At 40.4% G+C, this 15,393-nt stretch overlaps 1 protein-coding gene across 3 annotated transcripts in view; it reads right to left on the minus strand.

Moving 5' to 3' along the window:
- The window catches only part of LOC126412876 (RWD domain-containing protein 2A), a 122,099-nt gene that overhangs the window by 63,667 nt on the left and 43,039 nt on the right, over positions 1–15,393 (minus strand). For 2 of the 3 annotated variants that reach the window (XR_007575361.1, XM_050082758.1), the window contains exon 3: positions 6,992–7,112. Coding sequence is in view for 2 of the 3 variants with exons in the window: in XM_050082758.1 (XP_049938715.1) it covers positions 6,992–7,112 (121 nt within the window). In the remaining variant the exon portion in view is untranslated. Of the gene's footprint in view, positions 1–5,902; positions 7,113–15,393 lie in introns of those variants that run through there. The other variant, XM_050082757.1, reaches the window with a different exon arrangement.

The raw sequence follows: 15,393 nt of genomic DNA on the forward strand, positions 1-15,393 counted from the left end.
GAACTCATAAAATATTCTTCAGTAGCATTTCAAGATAGATTCCTCAGATTTTTGAATCTTTGCTGGACAACAAAGGATATACCAACAGAATGGATGATCTCACTTATAAAACCAATATCTAAAAAAGGAGACAGATCAAAGCCTGAAAATTATAGAGGCATATCACTATTAAATACAGCATATAAGATCTATGTTAGAATAATAACGAAAAGACTATAACCCATAATGGAATGCCTGCTGTCAGAAGAACAAAATAGATTCAGAAAGGGGAGAAGCTGTACAGACAACATATTTATGCTACAGCAAATTATAGAAAACATAAGGAATTCAATAAAGAAACACACATCCTTTTTGTTGATTATGTAAAGGCTTTTGATAAAGTAAATAGACAGCTATTGGAAATTTTAATAAGAAGAGGTATACCAATACACAATGTACAGGTAGTTGAAAAGATCTATGCTAACACAAGAATCCAAATAATTGAGGATAATGAAGAAACAACAAAGATTATTAATTTAGGAGTTAGACAAGGTTGCATCCTCTCTCCACTGCTTTTTAATAAATACACTGACGACATTATATGGCAATTGAGAATGAAACTCAAGAACTATACATATAACTTCAATTGAAAAGGTTACATTATGACATTGTTATTGGCAGATGACCAAATGTTAAATTCGAATAATGAAGATGGACTGCAGAGAGCTGCCTATGAACTACACCAAACATGCCAGATATATAATATGACAATATCAATACAAAACACAAAATCCATGGCTTTCTGTGGAAAAAATCCACTAAGAACAAAAATAATTATAGACAAGATTATAGAGCAAGTAGATAGATTCAAATTTCTAGGAACTATGCTGTCGTACAGGGGAGACCTAGATCAAAAAGACAAAATTGAGAAATTTAACTACTAAATGGTACTGTCATAAGAGCCCTCCAACGTAAAGTATGAACACAAACATATCTAAAATTTTATGAAGTTATGTCAGTACCAACATTATTATATGGAAGTGGATCTTGGGTAACGAAAAAGAAAGATAAAATAAGATTACACGCCAATGAAATGAAATTCCTCAGGTACATAGCAGGACACCAAGCTAAATTTCAAATGAAATACAGATATCAAGAAAGGAATTAAATATTTTCGATATAAACAGTAACGTTGACAAATGCCGGCAAAAATGGATATCCCATCTGTTACAAATCAAGATAACCACTACTTTTTTGGTGATACTCCACAAGGTAAAAGAGCCATTGGAAGACCTGCAAAACGATGGAAGGACCGGGTGTAGCTACAACAGGCTGAGGGAAACTCTAATGCGTAACAGATGAAGAAGAAGAAGAAGAAGAAGAAGAAGATCCTTCCCAATGAGAATCCAAGACACCACCTTACATTGTTTTACCTGTGACAGTTATGGGGTACAAGTGGGAGATTAGCAAATCTTTTTGACTGACTTGCTCCAAAATTTTGCATATTAATTTACCACAAGAGTTTGCTATTGGAGCAGAAAGTGACAACATATATGAGATTAGTATGTTGCACCACCCCAAAGGAGTTGCACTGGCCAACAGGACAAGAAATAAACATGCCAGTGAAAAAAGAGGGGAGGGGTAATCAATTATACACAAAGTGATGGACAAGTATGTAACATTTTGGGGCATACAACACAGCTGCAGCAATGACAAGCCCCAGGAGAAAGGAGCTGGAGAAAACTTACTACTTCAAGGAAAATGTAAAATGATCAACAACCCAAGACTCACTGAACACATGCAAGACCTTGACTCTGCAGTGGGAACAGCTGTGGAAAAATAAAAGATATCACAAAAACTGTTTCCCTATGAACGTGAATATACTGGACTACACCTACTACAAATAAGGTATAGGTTTTGACTTGGAAAACTGTCTTTTGCAGGGCATGGGTACCAGTTAGTTGTACATACACTCTCAGTGTTGCCACAAGTTTCCCCAAGTGAATTTCCCTGACATTTCCCTGATTTCCAGGCTAGTTTTATCATTTTTCCCTGACAAATTTTGAGATCTCAAGAGTAAGTAAAGACATAAGTTGGCAAAAAAAGTAAGGACTTCTGTATTTCTCCCCTGTGTGAGCAAAAATCTTAAGTACCAACATCAGCATCTTTTGTAATGACATGTTTTAGAAGGAGAAAGCAAGCCAAATGGTATATATGTTTCATTAAGGCCACTATTATTTTATTTCAATAAAACAAAACACAACTGGTAACAAAAATACTCATTTCCTTAGGGTCACAAAACAGATTTAAAATATCTTCACTGATTTCAGATATCACCACAGAAAAAAGTAGCCATCTTGAAAGAAGTTTATAAGGCAGGGAAGAGTTGTGTAAACCAACACTATAGATGACTGCCAATAAAATGTTGGTTCTACTATGTTCATTATTGTCGATTATTATCCACTGTCTTATGTTTATTATTATACAGGTATTGTGTGATTTTTCAAATTGCTCTGAGCAATATGGGACTTAACATCTGAGTTCATCCGTCCCCTAGAACTTAGAACTACTTAAACCTAACTAACCTAAGGACATCACACACATCCGTGCACGAGGCAGGATTCGAACCTGCGACCATAGCAGTCACGCGGTTCCAGACTGAAACGCCTAGAACCTGTGTGATTTTTCTTCCGAGAAATATACGAGTACAAAGCATACAAAATGCCAGCGATTGCCAGAATTTTCTTCTTCTTATCGTCCATAATTTCTAATGTATGAGGATTGGCAACTATTTATTTACAGCTTGTACAAAATAGATACATGTTTCAAAGTTTTACTGACCTTAAAAGTAGTCACCAGTGTTGTGTATAACCCACTGCCAGCAATGAGGAAGTTGTAGGATACTCGTAGCAGTGCCAGTTGTGTTGACAGTTCGAGCGGCTCAGTCTATTGCCTGACAAATTTGTAGCAGTTCTGAAGTAAATGCCATAAAGTGTTTCCTTCAGTTTAGAAATAGAGTTGAACTCATGAGGGCTTAAGTCAGGGGTGTGCAGTTGGTGGTATAGCACTTAGCAGCCCCATCAGTCAAACATATCAGTAACAGCTTGCACAGAACGTGCTTGAGCATTGTCCTACAAAATGATGGCCAGTTTTTGCAGAAAGTGTCATCACTTCTGTCTCTAAGAGGGTTGGTGGTTGTGTTCCAAAAATGAACAGCATAGAAACAGAAGCGATGCCACATTCTGAAGGACCTGACCATTATTTTGCAGGACAATGCTCAAGCACGTACAGTGCAAGCTGTTACCAATTTGTTTGACTGATGCTACTCCAGTCCCCTAACTTAAGCCCTAGTAAGTTCAACTCTATTTCTAAACTGAAGGAAACACTTCATGGCATTCACTTCAGACCTGCTACAAATTCGTCAGGCAATAGACCGCACCGCACGAACTGTCAACAAAACTGGCACTGCTAAGAGTATCCTACGACTTCCACATCACTGGCAACGGGCTATACACAATGCTGATGACTACTTTGAAGATCAGTAAAACTTTGAAACACATATCTATTTTGTACGAGTTGTAAATAAATAATTGGCACTATTAAAGTTCCAACCCTCGTATAAACTATTTTTGAAGTGCCAAAATGTACTACAATAAATAAAAGTCTATAAAATGCTGCACTGTACAATAAACTTGAGGTGAGACTGTTGCATTTCCTGAAATACATCGCCTGCGGCCTCTAGCCTGCCATGGAGCACCTCTGTCCTGGGTCCATGGATAAACCATGACAATCCACAGCATTATGCCACACACAAACAGATCCAGCCTGTGGGCAGATAGGTGAGATGAGATTCGATGGGCAGGGCCTGTACATTAGTGACAAATGATGAGCTTCAGATCAGCAGGTCTGATCCGTTAGAGAATCCCAGAGAAATGGCCTGCGGCTTTGGTCCATTGCAGAAATCCCATTCTGTGGCCAGCTATTCACATGATGAAGTGAGACTGTGGTGATCAATTCATTCAAAGATAACTTGCACAAATAATCTGAGAATCAATACTAATGAGGATAGGCAGCAACTCATCATAAAGATTATCACTGAGCTACAGTCAGATATGTAGAAAAGGCAATCAGACTCTCATAATTAAATTTTCAGCCATAGCTTTTGTCAGAAAATGAGCGCGCGCACACATTCACACAATCACTCAGACACAGCTCATGCACATGACTGACATCTCAGGCCACAATATCAACAATCTCTGAGAATTAGATCCAAACAAACCACTCCTCACACCTCCCTGCCTCTTGTTGGCAGCTGCTAGGCTAGCGGCAAGAAGTGGTGGCTGCACCAACTGCAAGCTGAAGGGAGTGGTAGGAAAGTAGCAATAGGGAAGTCGCACATTCTCAGCTGCACAAAGCCAGTGACAATGCTTGTCATCTCAGTAAAGAAACCATTTCATCTAGTGATACAAAACAAGATTTTTTGAGTGTCTTCTTCAAATTTCCCTGACAAGTTTGAAATTCCCTGATTTCCAGAACTTGTGGCAACTCTGGTTCTGGTTAAATATAAATACTACATATGATGGGCAAACCTAGAAGTGAACTTTTACTAATGCTTTTTTCACATCAGTGTGCTATTAATTCACAATCATCAGCCATGAGCTTTGGTTGTACCAATTGTCACAAAATCAAATTGTACACCAGAAAGCATTTTACTGCAGCAGTTGTTCACAAGAGGCAATAATGTCAGGAACTCTAGAATCTAATAACTACTGTATTAAAGCATCTTTAGCAACTCAATATGATCACTTTACACTTGTTCACCTTACTAAAATACCTGGTTTTCACAACTGGTATTTCAGCAATTCACAGAAAGCCCTGGAGGCCATCATTTAACCATCAAGATGAACACATATTTCTGTCAAAACTAGGGTTAATGGTTTGAGATTCAATAGATGTTGATAATGAGGATGAAACAGAAATTTGTACAGCAACTCAGCAATCCGATACCTGCAGAGGTACCTGCAATTATATTATTATTTAAATAAATGAGTAGTTTATTGATACACATGACCTTTCCCTGAGCTTTTTGATTGATTTGATCCAATCACTTTGTGCGTTAACTTACCAGGCTTTTCCTTTCATTCTTTCCTTGCTCTTTGCTGGCTCCAACCTCTATCCATAAACTTCAAGAGTTTCTGCAACCCCCCCCCCCCCCATCATTTCCACATCTCTGACAGCTCTTTTTATTTCATAATACTGAGTGTAAATAAACAGATTTCATTTATGTTCTTGCAACTGAAAATCACATTTTTTACATATTTCTCTCTTTGTTCAGAAAAGAGTAAAGAGATGACAGAATTAGAAACAGACAATCTCAGTTGTGTTAAGACAGACTACTCGGACAGCAATCTAGTGTAGCTATCAAACTTACTGAAACAGTCAAAAAGCTGATGTCAAGAAGTTCTAATGGATTTCGTCAACTTGCTCTGATTAATTTGTTTGGCATGTTACATGGAAAAGGTTAACATGGAATTGAGGTTTTTGGACACCAAAATGGACCTCACCTACTGACTACTTTTTTCAGCTGAAAAATAATGACTTATGAATTTGTAACAAAACATTAACTATTTGAAACTTTTCTGAGTTTCTTCCAATACTCATACATGATTAGCTCTAATGTCATGGTGCGTGCGTCATATAATGAGCCCTAAGTGGCAACAGTGAAAATCCTGGAAAACTGAAGTGTCTCTACGCTGAAGTCAAAATCGTAGCGTGACTCAGTCAAACAGCAATTCACTATTGCATTTTTGTCAAGCAGTCAACTGTTTATTAGAGGAAAAACTGACTTTCTTTGGTACAAAACTGTGTAGTTTTTGCATATTAACAAGTGAAATATATGGAACAGTTATCCTCATTAAAATAAAAGATTTCTATGCATTGCCAAAATCATTTTCTATTAAACAATGTCCACAAGCAAGGAGAAACAATGAATGCTGTAAGACATGACCAAACTTGTAACCTGAAAGGGATAGCACAAAGACAGAGAACTTTGTCACTAATGTATTCCTTTTCCATCCATGTCATCTTATTGATGATTCCAGATGAACTACTGCCTCTACTGTTACTTCTCAGTGCTTTTAGGGTCAATCTCATCTATCCTGTTTTAGAAACCCATGCTTCTGAAGGACACAGCTCCAGTACTTTTTTCCAAATGAGTTAAGAGTCCTTATATAAAATGAATCAATACATTAGGCCAGCTCATGATGCAAAAATATAGGCTTCCCATTCATATTTTCTTGTGTGCATACAAATGTGATGTAAATACAAAATACTGATATTTACAAAGAATACCTCTGGTTGTATATTTTAAAACTCTGAAACTACTTAAATTCTAGTTTTGTAAAAATGATATGACACCAAATTGCGTATTAGTTATAACTAGAAAATGAAACGCAAGATTGGTGTGAATGCCACAATACAGTAATGTCTTTTCAACGAGGAATTACTCTCAACACTGATTCAACTTTTGTTCACTTTAGTACTGCTGATACTACATGGAAATGACAGCTGCTTAAATTTTATTCCAGTGTATGAGGATTTCCTTAAACATCATAAGTATATCAAACATACAAAAATTAAAAAAAAGAAAGCATTCTTAAATAAAAATAGAACAGGAATGAAACATAATTTTAATAGCTAAATGACAGAATTAATTAAATCTGTGAAAGAAACTTAACAACAACAATGGGTTGACCTGTACAACTACTTAAGACTTCATTTGGAAAATAGGTGTAATCATACATTACTATTTACACTAGAACTGTGATGAAGTACAGCTGTGACACAGACAAACTGTAATTCAAACCGAGAAACAGTGAGTATTTTTATGGGTGTTTTTTTCATTTACCATCCACACCGAAATAGTCTTTGAATACATAGCTGCAGTTATGTTCTGCAAGATACCTATAAAATTCACCCATGTCCATGTGATGTTCCTGAGATTTTCCCTTACCAGATTCAAAAGAAATCTCACGAAAACTGGGAAATTTCCGAAGTTCATCCATTTCTCCTCCATTTAACTTGAAAGTTTCCTTCTTCTTACACATGATCTTTTTCCAGTTCATGCTCTTCACCTGGAAATTAATCATACAAAAATTTGATTAAAAACAGAAAAAGTTAGAAATGATGTATTTATTGATTTGTATTTCTGTGAGTCTAAGGTAAAAACACTTCTTTAATTACACAGAATAATTTCATCTACATCTACATGATTACTCTGCAATTCACATTTAAGTGCTTGGCAGAGGGTTCATTGAACCACAATCATGCTATCTCTCTACCATTCCACTCCCGAACAGCGCGCGGGAAAAACGAACACCTAAACCTTTCTGTTCAAGCTCTGATTTCTCTTATTTTATTTTGATGATCATTAATACACTCCTGGAAATTGAAATAAGAACACCGTGAATTCATTGTCCCAGGAAGGGGAAACTTTATTGACACATTCCTGGGGTCAGATACATCACATGATCACACTGACAGAACCACAGGCACATAGACACAGGCAACAGAGCATGCACAATGTCGACACTAGTACAGTGTATATCCACCTTTCACAGCAATGCAGGCTGCTATTCTCCCATGGAGACGATCGTAGAGATGCTGGATGTAGTCCTGTGGAACGGCTTGCCATGCCATTTCCACCTGGCGCCTCAGTTGGACCAGCGTTCGTGCTGGACGTGCAGACCGCGTGAGACGACGCTTCATCCAGTCCCAAACATGCTCAATGGGGGACAGATCCGGAGATCTTGCTGGCCAGGGTAGTTGACTTACACCTTCTAGAGCACGTTGGGTGGCACGGGATACATGCGGACGTGCATTGTCCTGTTGGAACAGCAAGTTCCCTTGACGGTCTAGGAATGGTAGAACGATGGGTTCGATGACGGTTTGGATGTACCGTGCACTATTCAGTGTCCCCTCGACGATCACCAGTGGTGTACGGCCAGTGTAGGAGATCGCTCCCCACACCATGATGCCGGGTGTTGGCCCTGTGTGCCTCGGTCGTATGCAGTCCTGATTGTGGCGCTCACCTGCACGGCGCCAAACACGCATACGACCATCATTGGCACCAAGGCAGAAGCGACTCTCATCGCTGAAGACGACACGTCTCCATTCGTCCCTCCATTCACGCCTGTCGCGACACCACTGGAGGCGGGCTGTACGATGTTGGGGCGTGAGCGGAAGACGGCCTAACGGTGTGCGGGACCGTAGCCCAGCTTCATGGAGACGGTTGCGAATGGTCCTCGCCGATACCCCAGGAGCAACAGTGTCCCTAATTTGCTGGGAAGTGGCGCTGCGGTCCCCTACGGCACTGTGTAGGATCCTACGGTCTTGGCGTGCATCCGTGCGTCGCTGCGGTCCGGTCCCAGGTCGACGGGCACGTGCACCTTCCGCTGACCACTGGCGACAACATTGATGTACTGTGGAGACCTCACGCCCCACGTGTTGAGCAATTCGGCGGTACGTCCACCCGGCCTCCCGCATGCCCACTATACGCCCTCGCTCAAAGTCCGTCAACTGCACATACGGTTCACATCCACGCTGTCGCGGCATGCTACCAGTGTTAAAGACTGCGATGGAGCTCCGTATGCCACGGCAAACTGGCTGACACTGACGGCAGCGGTGCACAAATGCTGCGCAGCTAGCGCCATTCGACGGCCAACACCGCGGTTCCTGATGTGTCCGCTGTGCCGTGCGTGTGATCATTGCTTGTACAGCCCTCTCGCAGTGTCCGGAGCAAGTATGGTGGGTCTGACACACCGGTGTCAATGTGTTCTTTTTTCCATTTCCAGGAGTGTACCTATGTAGGTTGGGCTCAACAAAATATTTTCGAATTCGGAAAGGAGAGTTGGTGACTGAAATTTCGTAAATAGATCTCACCGCAATGAAAAACGTCTTTGCTTTAATGACTTCCATCCCAACTCGCGTATCACATCTGCCATACTCTCTCCCTTATTACCTGATAATACAAAACAAGCTGCCGTTTTTGCACCCTTTCGATGTCCTCCGTCAATCCCACCTGGTAAGGATCCCACACCGCGCAGCAGTATTCTAACAGAGGACAAACGAGTGTAGTGTAAGCTGTCTCTTTAGTGGACTTGTTGCATCTTCTAAGTGTCCTGCCAATGAAACGCAACCTTTGGCTCGCCTTACCCACAATATCATCTATGTGGTCTTTCCAACTGAAGTTGTTCGTAATTTTAACACCCAGGCACTTAGTTGAATTGACAGCCTTGAGAATTGTACTATTTACTGAGTAATCGAATTCCAACGGATTTCTTTTGGAACTCATGTGGATTACCTCACACTTTTCGTTATTTAGCGTCAACTGCCACCTGCCACACCATACAGCAATCTTTTCTAAATTGCTTTGCAACTGATACTGGTCTTCGGATGACCTTACTAGATGGTAAATTACAGCATCATCTGCGAAAAACCTAAGAGAACTGCTCAGATTGTCACCCAGGTCATTTCTATAGATCAGGAACAGGAGAGGTCCCAGGACACTTCCCTGGGGAACACCTGGCATCACTTCAATTTTACTCGATGATTTGCCATCTATTACTATGAACTGCGACCTTCCTGACTGGAAATCACGAATCCAGTCGCACAACTGAGACGATTCCCCATAGGCCCGCAGCTTGATTAGAAGTCGCTTGTGAGGAACGGTGTCAAAAGCTTTCCGGAAATCTAGAAATACGGATTCAACTTGAGATCCCCTGTCGATAGCGGCCATTACTTCGTGCAAATAAAGAGCTTGCTGCATTGCACAAGAACGATGTATTCTGAAATCATGCTGATCACGTATCAATAGATCGTTCCCTTCAAGGTGATTCATAATGTTTGAATACAATATATGCTCCAAAACCCTACTGCAAACCGACATCAATGATACAGGTCTGTAGTTCGATAGATTACTCCTACTGCCCTTCTTAAACACTGGTGCGACCTGTACAATTTTCCAATCTGTAGGTACAGATCTATCGGTGAGCGAGCGGTTGTATATGATTGCTAAGTAGGGAGCTATTGTATCAGCGTAATCTGAAAGGAACCTAATCGGTATACAATCTGGACCTGAAGACTTGCCCGTATCAAGCGATTTGAGTTGTTTCGCAACCCCTAAGGTATCTACTTCTAAGAAACTCATGCTAGCAGCTGTTCGTGTTTCAAATTCTGGAATATTCCATTTTGAGAAACACATAAATGAATAAGCAATACTCTTAATTCAAACTCCACAGGTTTCAGTACCAATCAGAAAGTATTAATGGTGTCTTTCATTGAAGCTCATTATAGCAAAATTGAGCTGATCACATATTAAGTCATGGCAGGTCAGTGGGGACAAAATCCGAGGTCCAACAATAATAAATATTGCAATCGTAAAGACAACTATTTGCTAGACTGATTTCATTAAACAAATCAAAGGTTCTAGTCTAATTATAAAGCTGCACAGAATTCATACATTAAAATTTTAGGAATATAAGGAAATATCACTCCAAGGTTCTGCAAGTTTTAGTGAAAAATAACCTGCCAAGAAGCACTGCTGCAAAAATTATATTCACTCCATCAAGGAATTTTACAAGGTCTGTCTGGAAAGTAATGTCACTAAGTCCATAAAAAATAATTTATTGATCAGAACAGTATAATCCATCCAAACAGAACTCTCTTGAGTCAATACATCTCCACCACTGAGAGTTCCAAGTGTAGTAGGTGTCATGGAAGGTCTGGGTGAGAGTGTACTTATGACACATGTAACAGCAGCTTTCACACTGTCAAAGGCCTCAAAACAGTGTCTTTCGAGGGCACCTTGAGACAGGAAACAAAACCCAGGCTGCCAGAGAGAGATCAGGAGTGTAGGAGGACTGGGCCAGTGTTGCCACATCGGCTTTTGATGACATAATTGCTCACCAAGACGGCGGTGTGGCTGCATGCATTGTCTTGATGGAGCTTCCAGGTAATGGTGATGTGTGGTTTGATGTGCATGACCCTTTTCTTAGCTTCTGAGCACTTCAACATAAAAGGTTGCATTGACAGTCTGTACAGCTGGTACAAACTCGACATAAAATAAGATAAGAGAGATTAAGGCTAGTATGAAGGCATACAGACAGTCATTTTTCCCGTATCCTATTTGCGAGTGGAAAAGGAAAGGAAATGACTAGTAGTGGTATAAGGTACCCTATGCGACACTTCAAACAGTGGCTTGCAGAATGTATGTGTGTAGATGGTGGACGATACCACTAGCAGAAAAAAAGGAATTGGAATTATTTCTACACAATTGTGATCATCAGTCAAAATTTTCGAGATCTGTTTTGCCTACATTTTCTTCACCCCCAATTGTTCATTTATAGTTCTGTGGACTTTGGTTTGGCTATATCCAGAGTCTGAGCTATCAGACGAATATTTATTCTACAGCCTTCATTCAGAACTCTTTACACACACACACACACACACACACACACACACACACACACACACACACACTCAGTTTTCACCTTTTGACACTGAGGGGCATCCACAGCATGTTTCATCGCTGAGATTATTCTGGCTTTGCTAAACGGCCTTGTGCCACCAAAACACCAGCTGTTGTGACAGACATTAATTCTCAAACATTTGTTCAAAAATTGGAAATGTTTCAGCAGTAGATTTCCCAATTTTCAGGCATAATTTCACTGTGCACTGTTGTTCCAGTGAACGCTACATCACGGTTTGAATTGGACCACCAAACAGGAGTTCACGTAGGGACTCATCCTGACTCTTCAGGATCTTGGAGGAAATTATGGTTATTTGAGTTGGGAAGATAACTATTGCTACCACCTACAGTGGGAGGGTAGACCAAGTACCGATGAATAGGAGTGTCAGATTTATAAGTTGGTGACATTACTTTCTGGACAACTCTTGTAGTATTTACCAACTGATTCTGTCTAGAACACTCAGTGGCTCTTCTTCATTAGTTACATTTCTATTTCAGACAATCAGAGCACAACAAGTAATGGCTTCTCCTATGAATATGAATAGTTATTGTTATTGTGGTCTTCAACTAAAGACTGGTTTGATGCGGCTCTCCATGCTACTCTATCCTGTGCAAGCCTCGTCATCTCTGAGTAACTATTGCAACCTAAATCGTTCTGAATCTGCTTACTGTATTCATCTCTTGATCTCCCTCTACAATTTTTACCCTCCGCACTTCCCTCAGTACTAAACTGGTGATCTCTTAATGTCTCAGAATGCATCCTGCCAACTGATTCCTTCTTCTAGTCAGGTTATGCCATAAATAATTTCTTTTCTCTCCAATTCTATTTAGTACCTCCTCATTAGTTACATGATCCACCCATCTAATCTTCAGTAGCACCACATTTCTAAAACATCTAGTCTCTTCTTGTCTAAATTGTTTATTGTCCATGTTTCACTTCCATAAATCTATACTCAATGTTAACAAATTTCTCTACTACAGAAACACTTTTCTTGCCATTGCTAGTCTACATTTTATATCATCATCTGTCAGACTACATTCCACTACTCTCATTCTGATTTTTTTGAAGTTCATCTTATATCCTCCTTTCAAGACACTGTTCATTCTAGTCAACTGCTCATCCAAGTCCTAACCCATCCTCTATGAGAAGTCATAGGGTCAGTATTGTGTCGCGTGTTCCTACATCCCTCCAAAATCCAAACTGATCTCCCCTAAAGTCGACTTTTGCCAGTTTTTCCATTCTTTTGTAAAGACTTCCTGTTAATATTTTGCAACCATGACTTACTAAACTGATAGTTCGGTAATTTTCACACCTGTCAGCACTAGCTTTCTTTGGAATTGGAATTATCAAATTCTTCTGGAAGTCTGAGGCTATTTTCTCCTGTCTCATACATCTTGTGCACCAGATGGAAGAATATGAGTATATAGAGTTAATGAGTACTAAAGGATCTGAAGTTCACTGCTATACACTAGATGTCACACGAATACCTGGGTATAAAAAAATAAATAAACCAAGGGATATTCAATTCTTATTCGATTGAGAAAATATCATCCACATATTAGAAACATTTTGGAATGCACCTGGAAGACCATGAAAGCAAACTATTTTATACCAACCAGCAGGCCAATGCCACTTGCGAAGAGAAAAATCCAATTTCTGAGCACAGCGAGTTCTTATTGTTCATTAAAAGATAACACTCAGAAAAAATTGCACAGTGGCAACCTGGCAAAAATGATTGGTGTGGTTCTCTTTCTGAGCTAGATGTATTAATTGCAGTTTTGTATGTTCATGGCTTTTTTGCCCCAGGGGAATTGAAATTTGTGGTGTCATCTGTAATTCACAGTGGGAGTGGCAAAGCTGGCACCACCAGAGGAATTACTAAGAGCATCAGACCAGCCCAGCAGCCACTAGTCACAGTGGCTTCTGAAGCCAATGCCTCCAGAAAACTTCATGATCACCCCAGGTCACTACTGATGTATTCTCGGCAATTCCTTTTTAGCAGTGTTACTCATGATCTGCAGAGCCCACTACAGAGAGAGAGAGAGAGAGAGAGAGAGAGAGAGAAAGAGAGAGAGAGAGAGAGAGAGAGACAATGTGTTACTACACAAGGACTATTAGTGCATTGGGCTCAGAGTACTTTGTCCAATGTTTAGTCACCCTCAAGAATTGAACAGCCTACACACGGGCTTGCTTCTAAACCTCAAAATCATGTTCTTATCAATAAAGGTATTAACTAAGGAGTGTGTCACAGTTGTTTCTTGTTTTAGAACATAACTTCTCTACTCCAGCATATCCTTGCTTATCACGTTGTTCTTCCTATGAATGGCAATGGATTGGACTGATGGGGTTAAAGGAACCAAACTAACAGGTCATCAGCCCCTCCATCCTATATGCCTCAAGCCAGAAGTAGTCCTCAGAGGAAAGGACCAGAAGACAAATCCCAATTAACACGGTCAGAACCAGAATCAATAAAACTAAGAGATAGAAGCATGCAGAAGTGAGAGAGGGGTAAAAGGGTGGAGAGAGGGGTGAGTTGCTCCACTCATAAGCTAGCTGGAGGCCACCAGGACATACTACATGTTGAGAAATGCACCCTCTGCATCCAACCAATGTTTCTTCACCATCAACTACCACAATAAAACAAGCAACACGCACAAGTTGATAAAATCTCAGGAATGAGATCAACAATGATGAGACAGTAAATAGACTACAAATGTTAAAGAATAAGAAGAGTTAAAAAGGTGGGAAGGCAGGAGCCAGGCTGGACCACCGAGCAAGGGCAGCCATGGGGCCCCCAGGTCGGAAACAGGCAGTGGGGCAGCAATCAAATCCCTCAAGTGACCGATGAGGCTACTGTGCCTTACCTCAAAGAGCAGCAGTAAACACATTCAAGAGTAAAATATAAAACTAGATACGCCATTTTGGTGTAGTTTACTAGCACCAGAGGCAGGGTGTCAGCAAGTTTAAGATTTCATCATATATTGGCCAAATTAGGGTAGTCTAGTAGGATGTGAGCTACTGTCAGACGGGTACCAGACAGTGGAGTGGCTCCTCATAGGACACGAGCTTGGGTCAGCCAAGTGTGAACAATGTGAAGCTGACAGAGAATGGTACAGAAGCATGAAGCCACATAGTCATGGTCCCCTTTATTGCTAGCAGTTTGGTCAGAGAAACCAGAGCACTCCAGTCTGTGTTCCAGGCCTCCAAAAACTGATGGTGTAGAGCCACCCGAAGGTCCAGTTTCTGGTACCCCCACCTCCAAAATCGGCATCCTGGTAGCCAACTTCGCCAACTGACCAACATAGTTTGTTCCCTGGGATCCCAACATGACCTGTGGTCCAGATGAAGATGACTGACCTTCCAGTGTGATGGAGGTCAGGAAGAAGGTACTGGATAGACACAACGAATGGTTGTCAAGGGTAGCACTGGTCGATAGCCTGAATACTACTCAGGGTGTCACAGCCAATTAAGAATGCCTTACTGTTGCAAGAAAGACCATGGCTGAGGCCTCTTTCATGTAACTTAAACTTACCTGTTGTATTAGAAACCTTCAGTAGCTGTGCAGTTTCACTGGATCACTACCTGAGATTGCTGTTGTAGGACTTATCCTTAAAATAAATTGCCAGAAGCTTCTCTTCTAAGTTCAAAATTGCAAGTTCAACAACCTTTAATTACTTCTTTCAGATCCTACCAGTAACGATCAGGTCTCTTACAGTCTATAATAATGTTTAAAAAGAGGTAGTTAGTATGAACATATGCGAAGCTTAATTGTTCTTATCTATTCAGAAAATAAAAGTGCACACAGTACAGAAAAAGTGATTACAAGTTGCTTCACACTCAATAAAGAGAAAAAATACATCACAAATATTATTCAACTGAACCGAAA

This window comes from Schistocerca serialis, chromosome 7, assembly GCF_023864345.2.
Source record: "Schistocerca serialis cubense isolate TAMUIC-IGC-003099 chromosome 7, iqSchSeri2.2, whole genome shotgun sequence".
NCBI lineage: Eukaryota > Metazoa > Arthropoda > Insecta > Orthoptera > Acrididae > Schistocerca > Schistocerca serialis.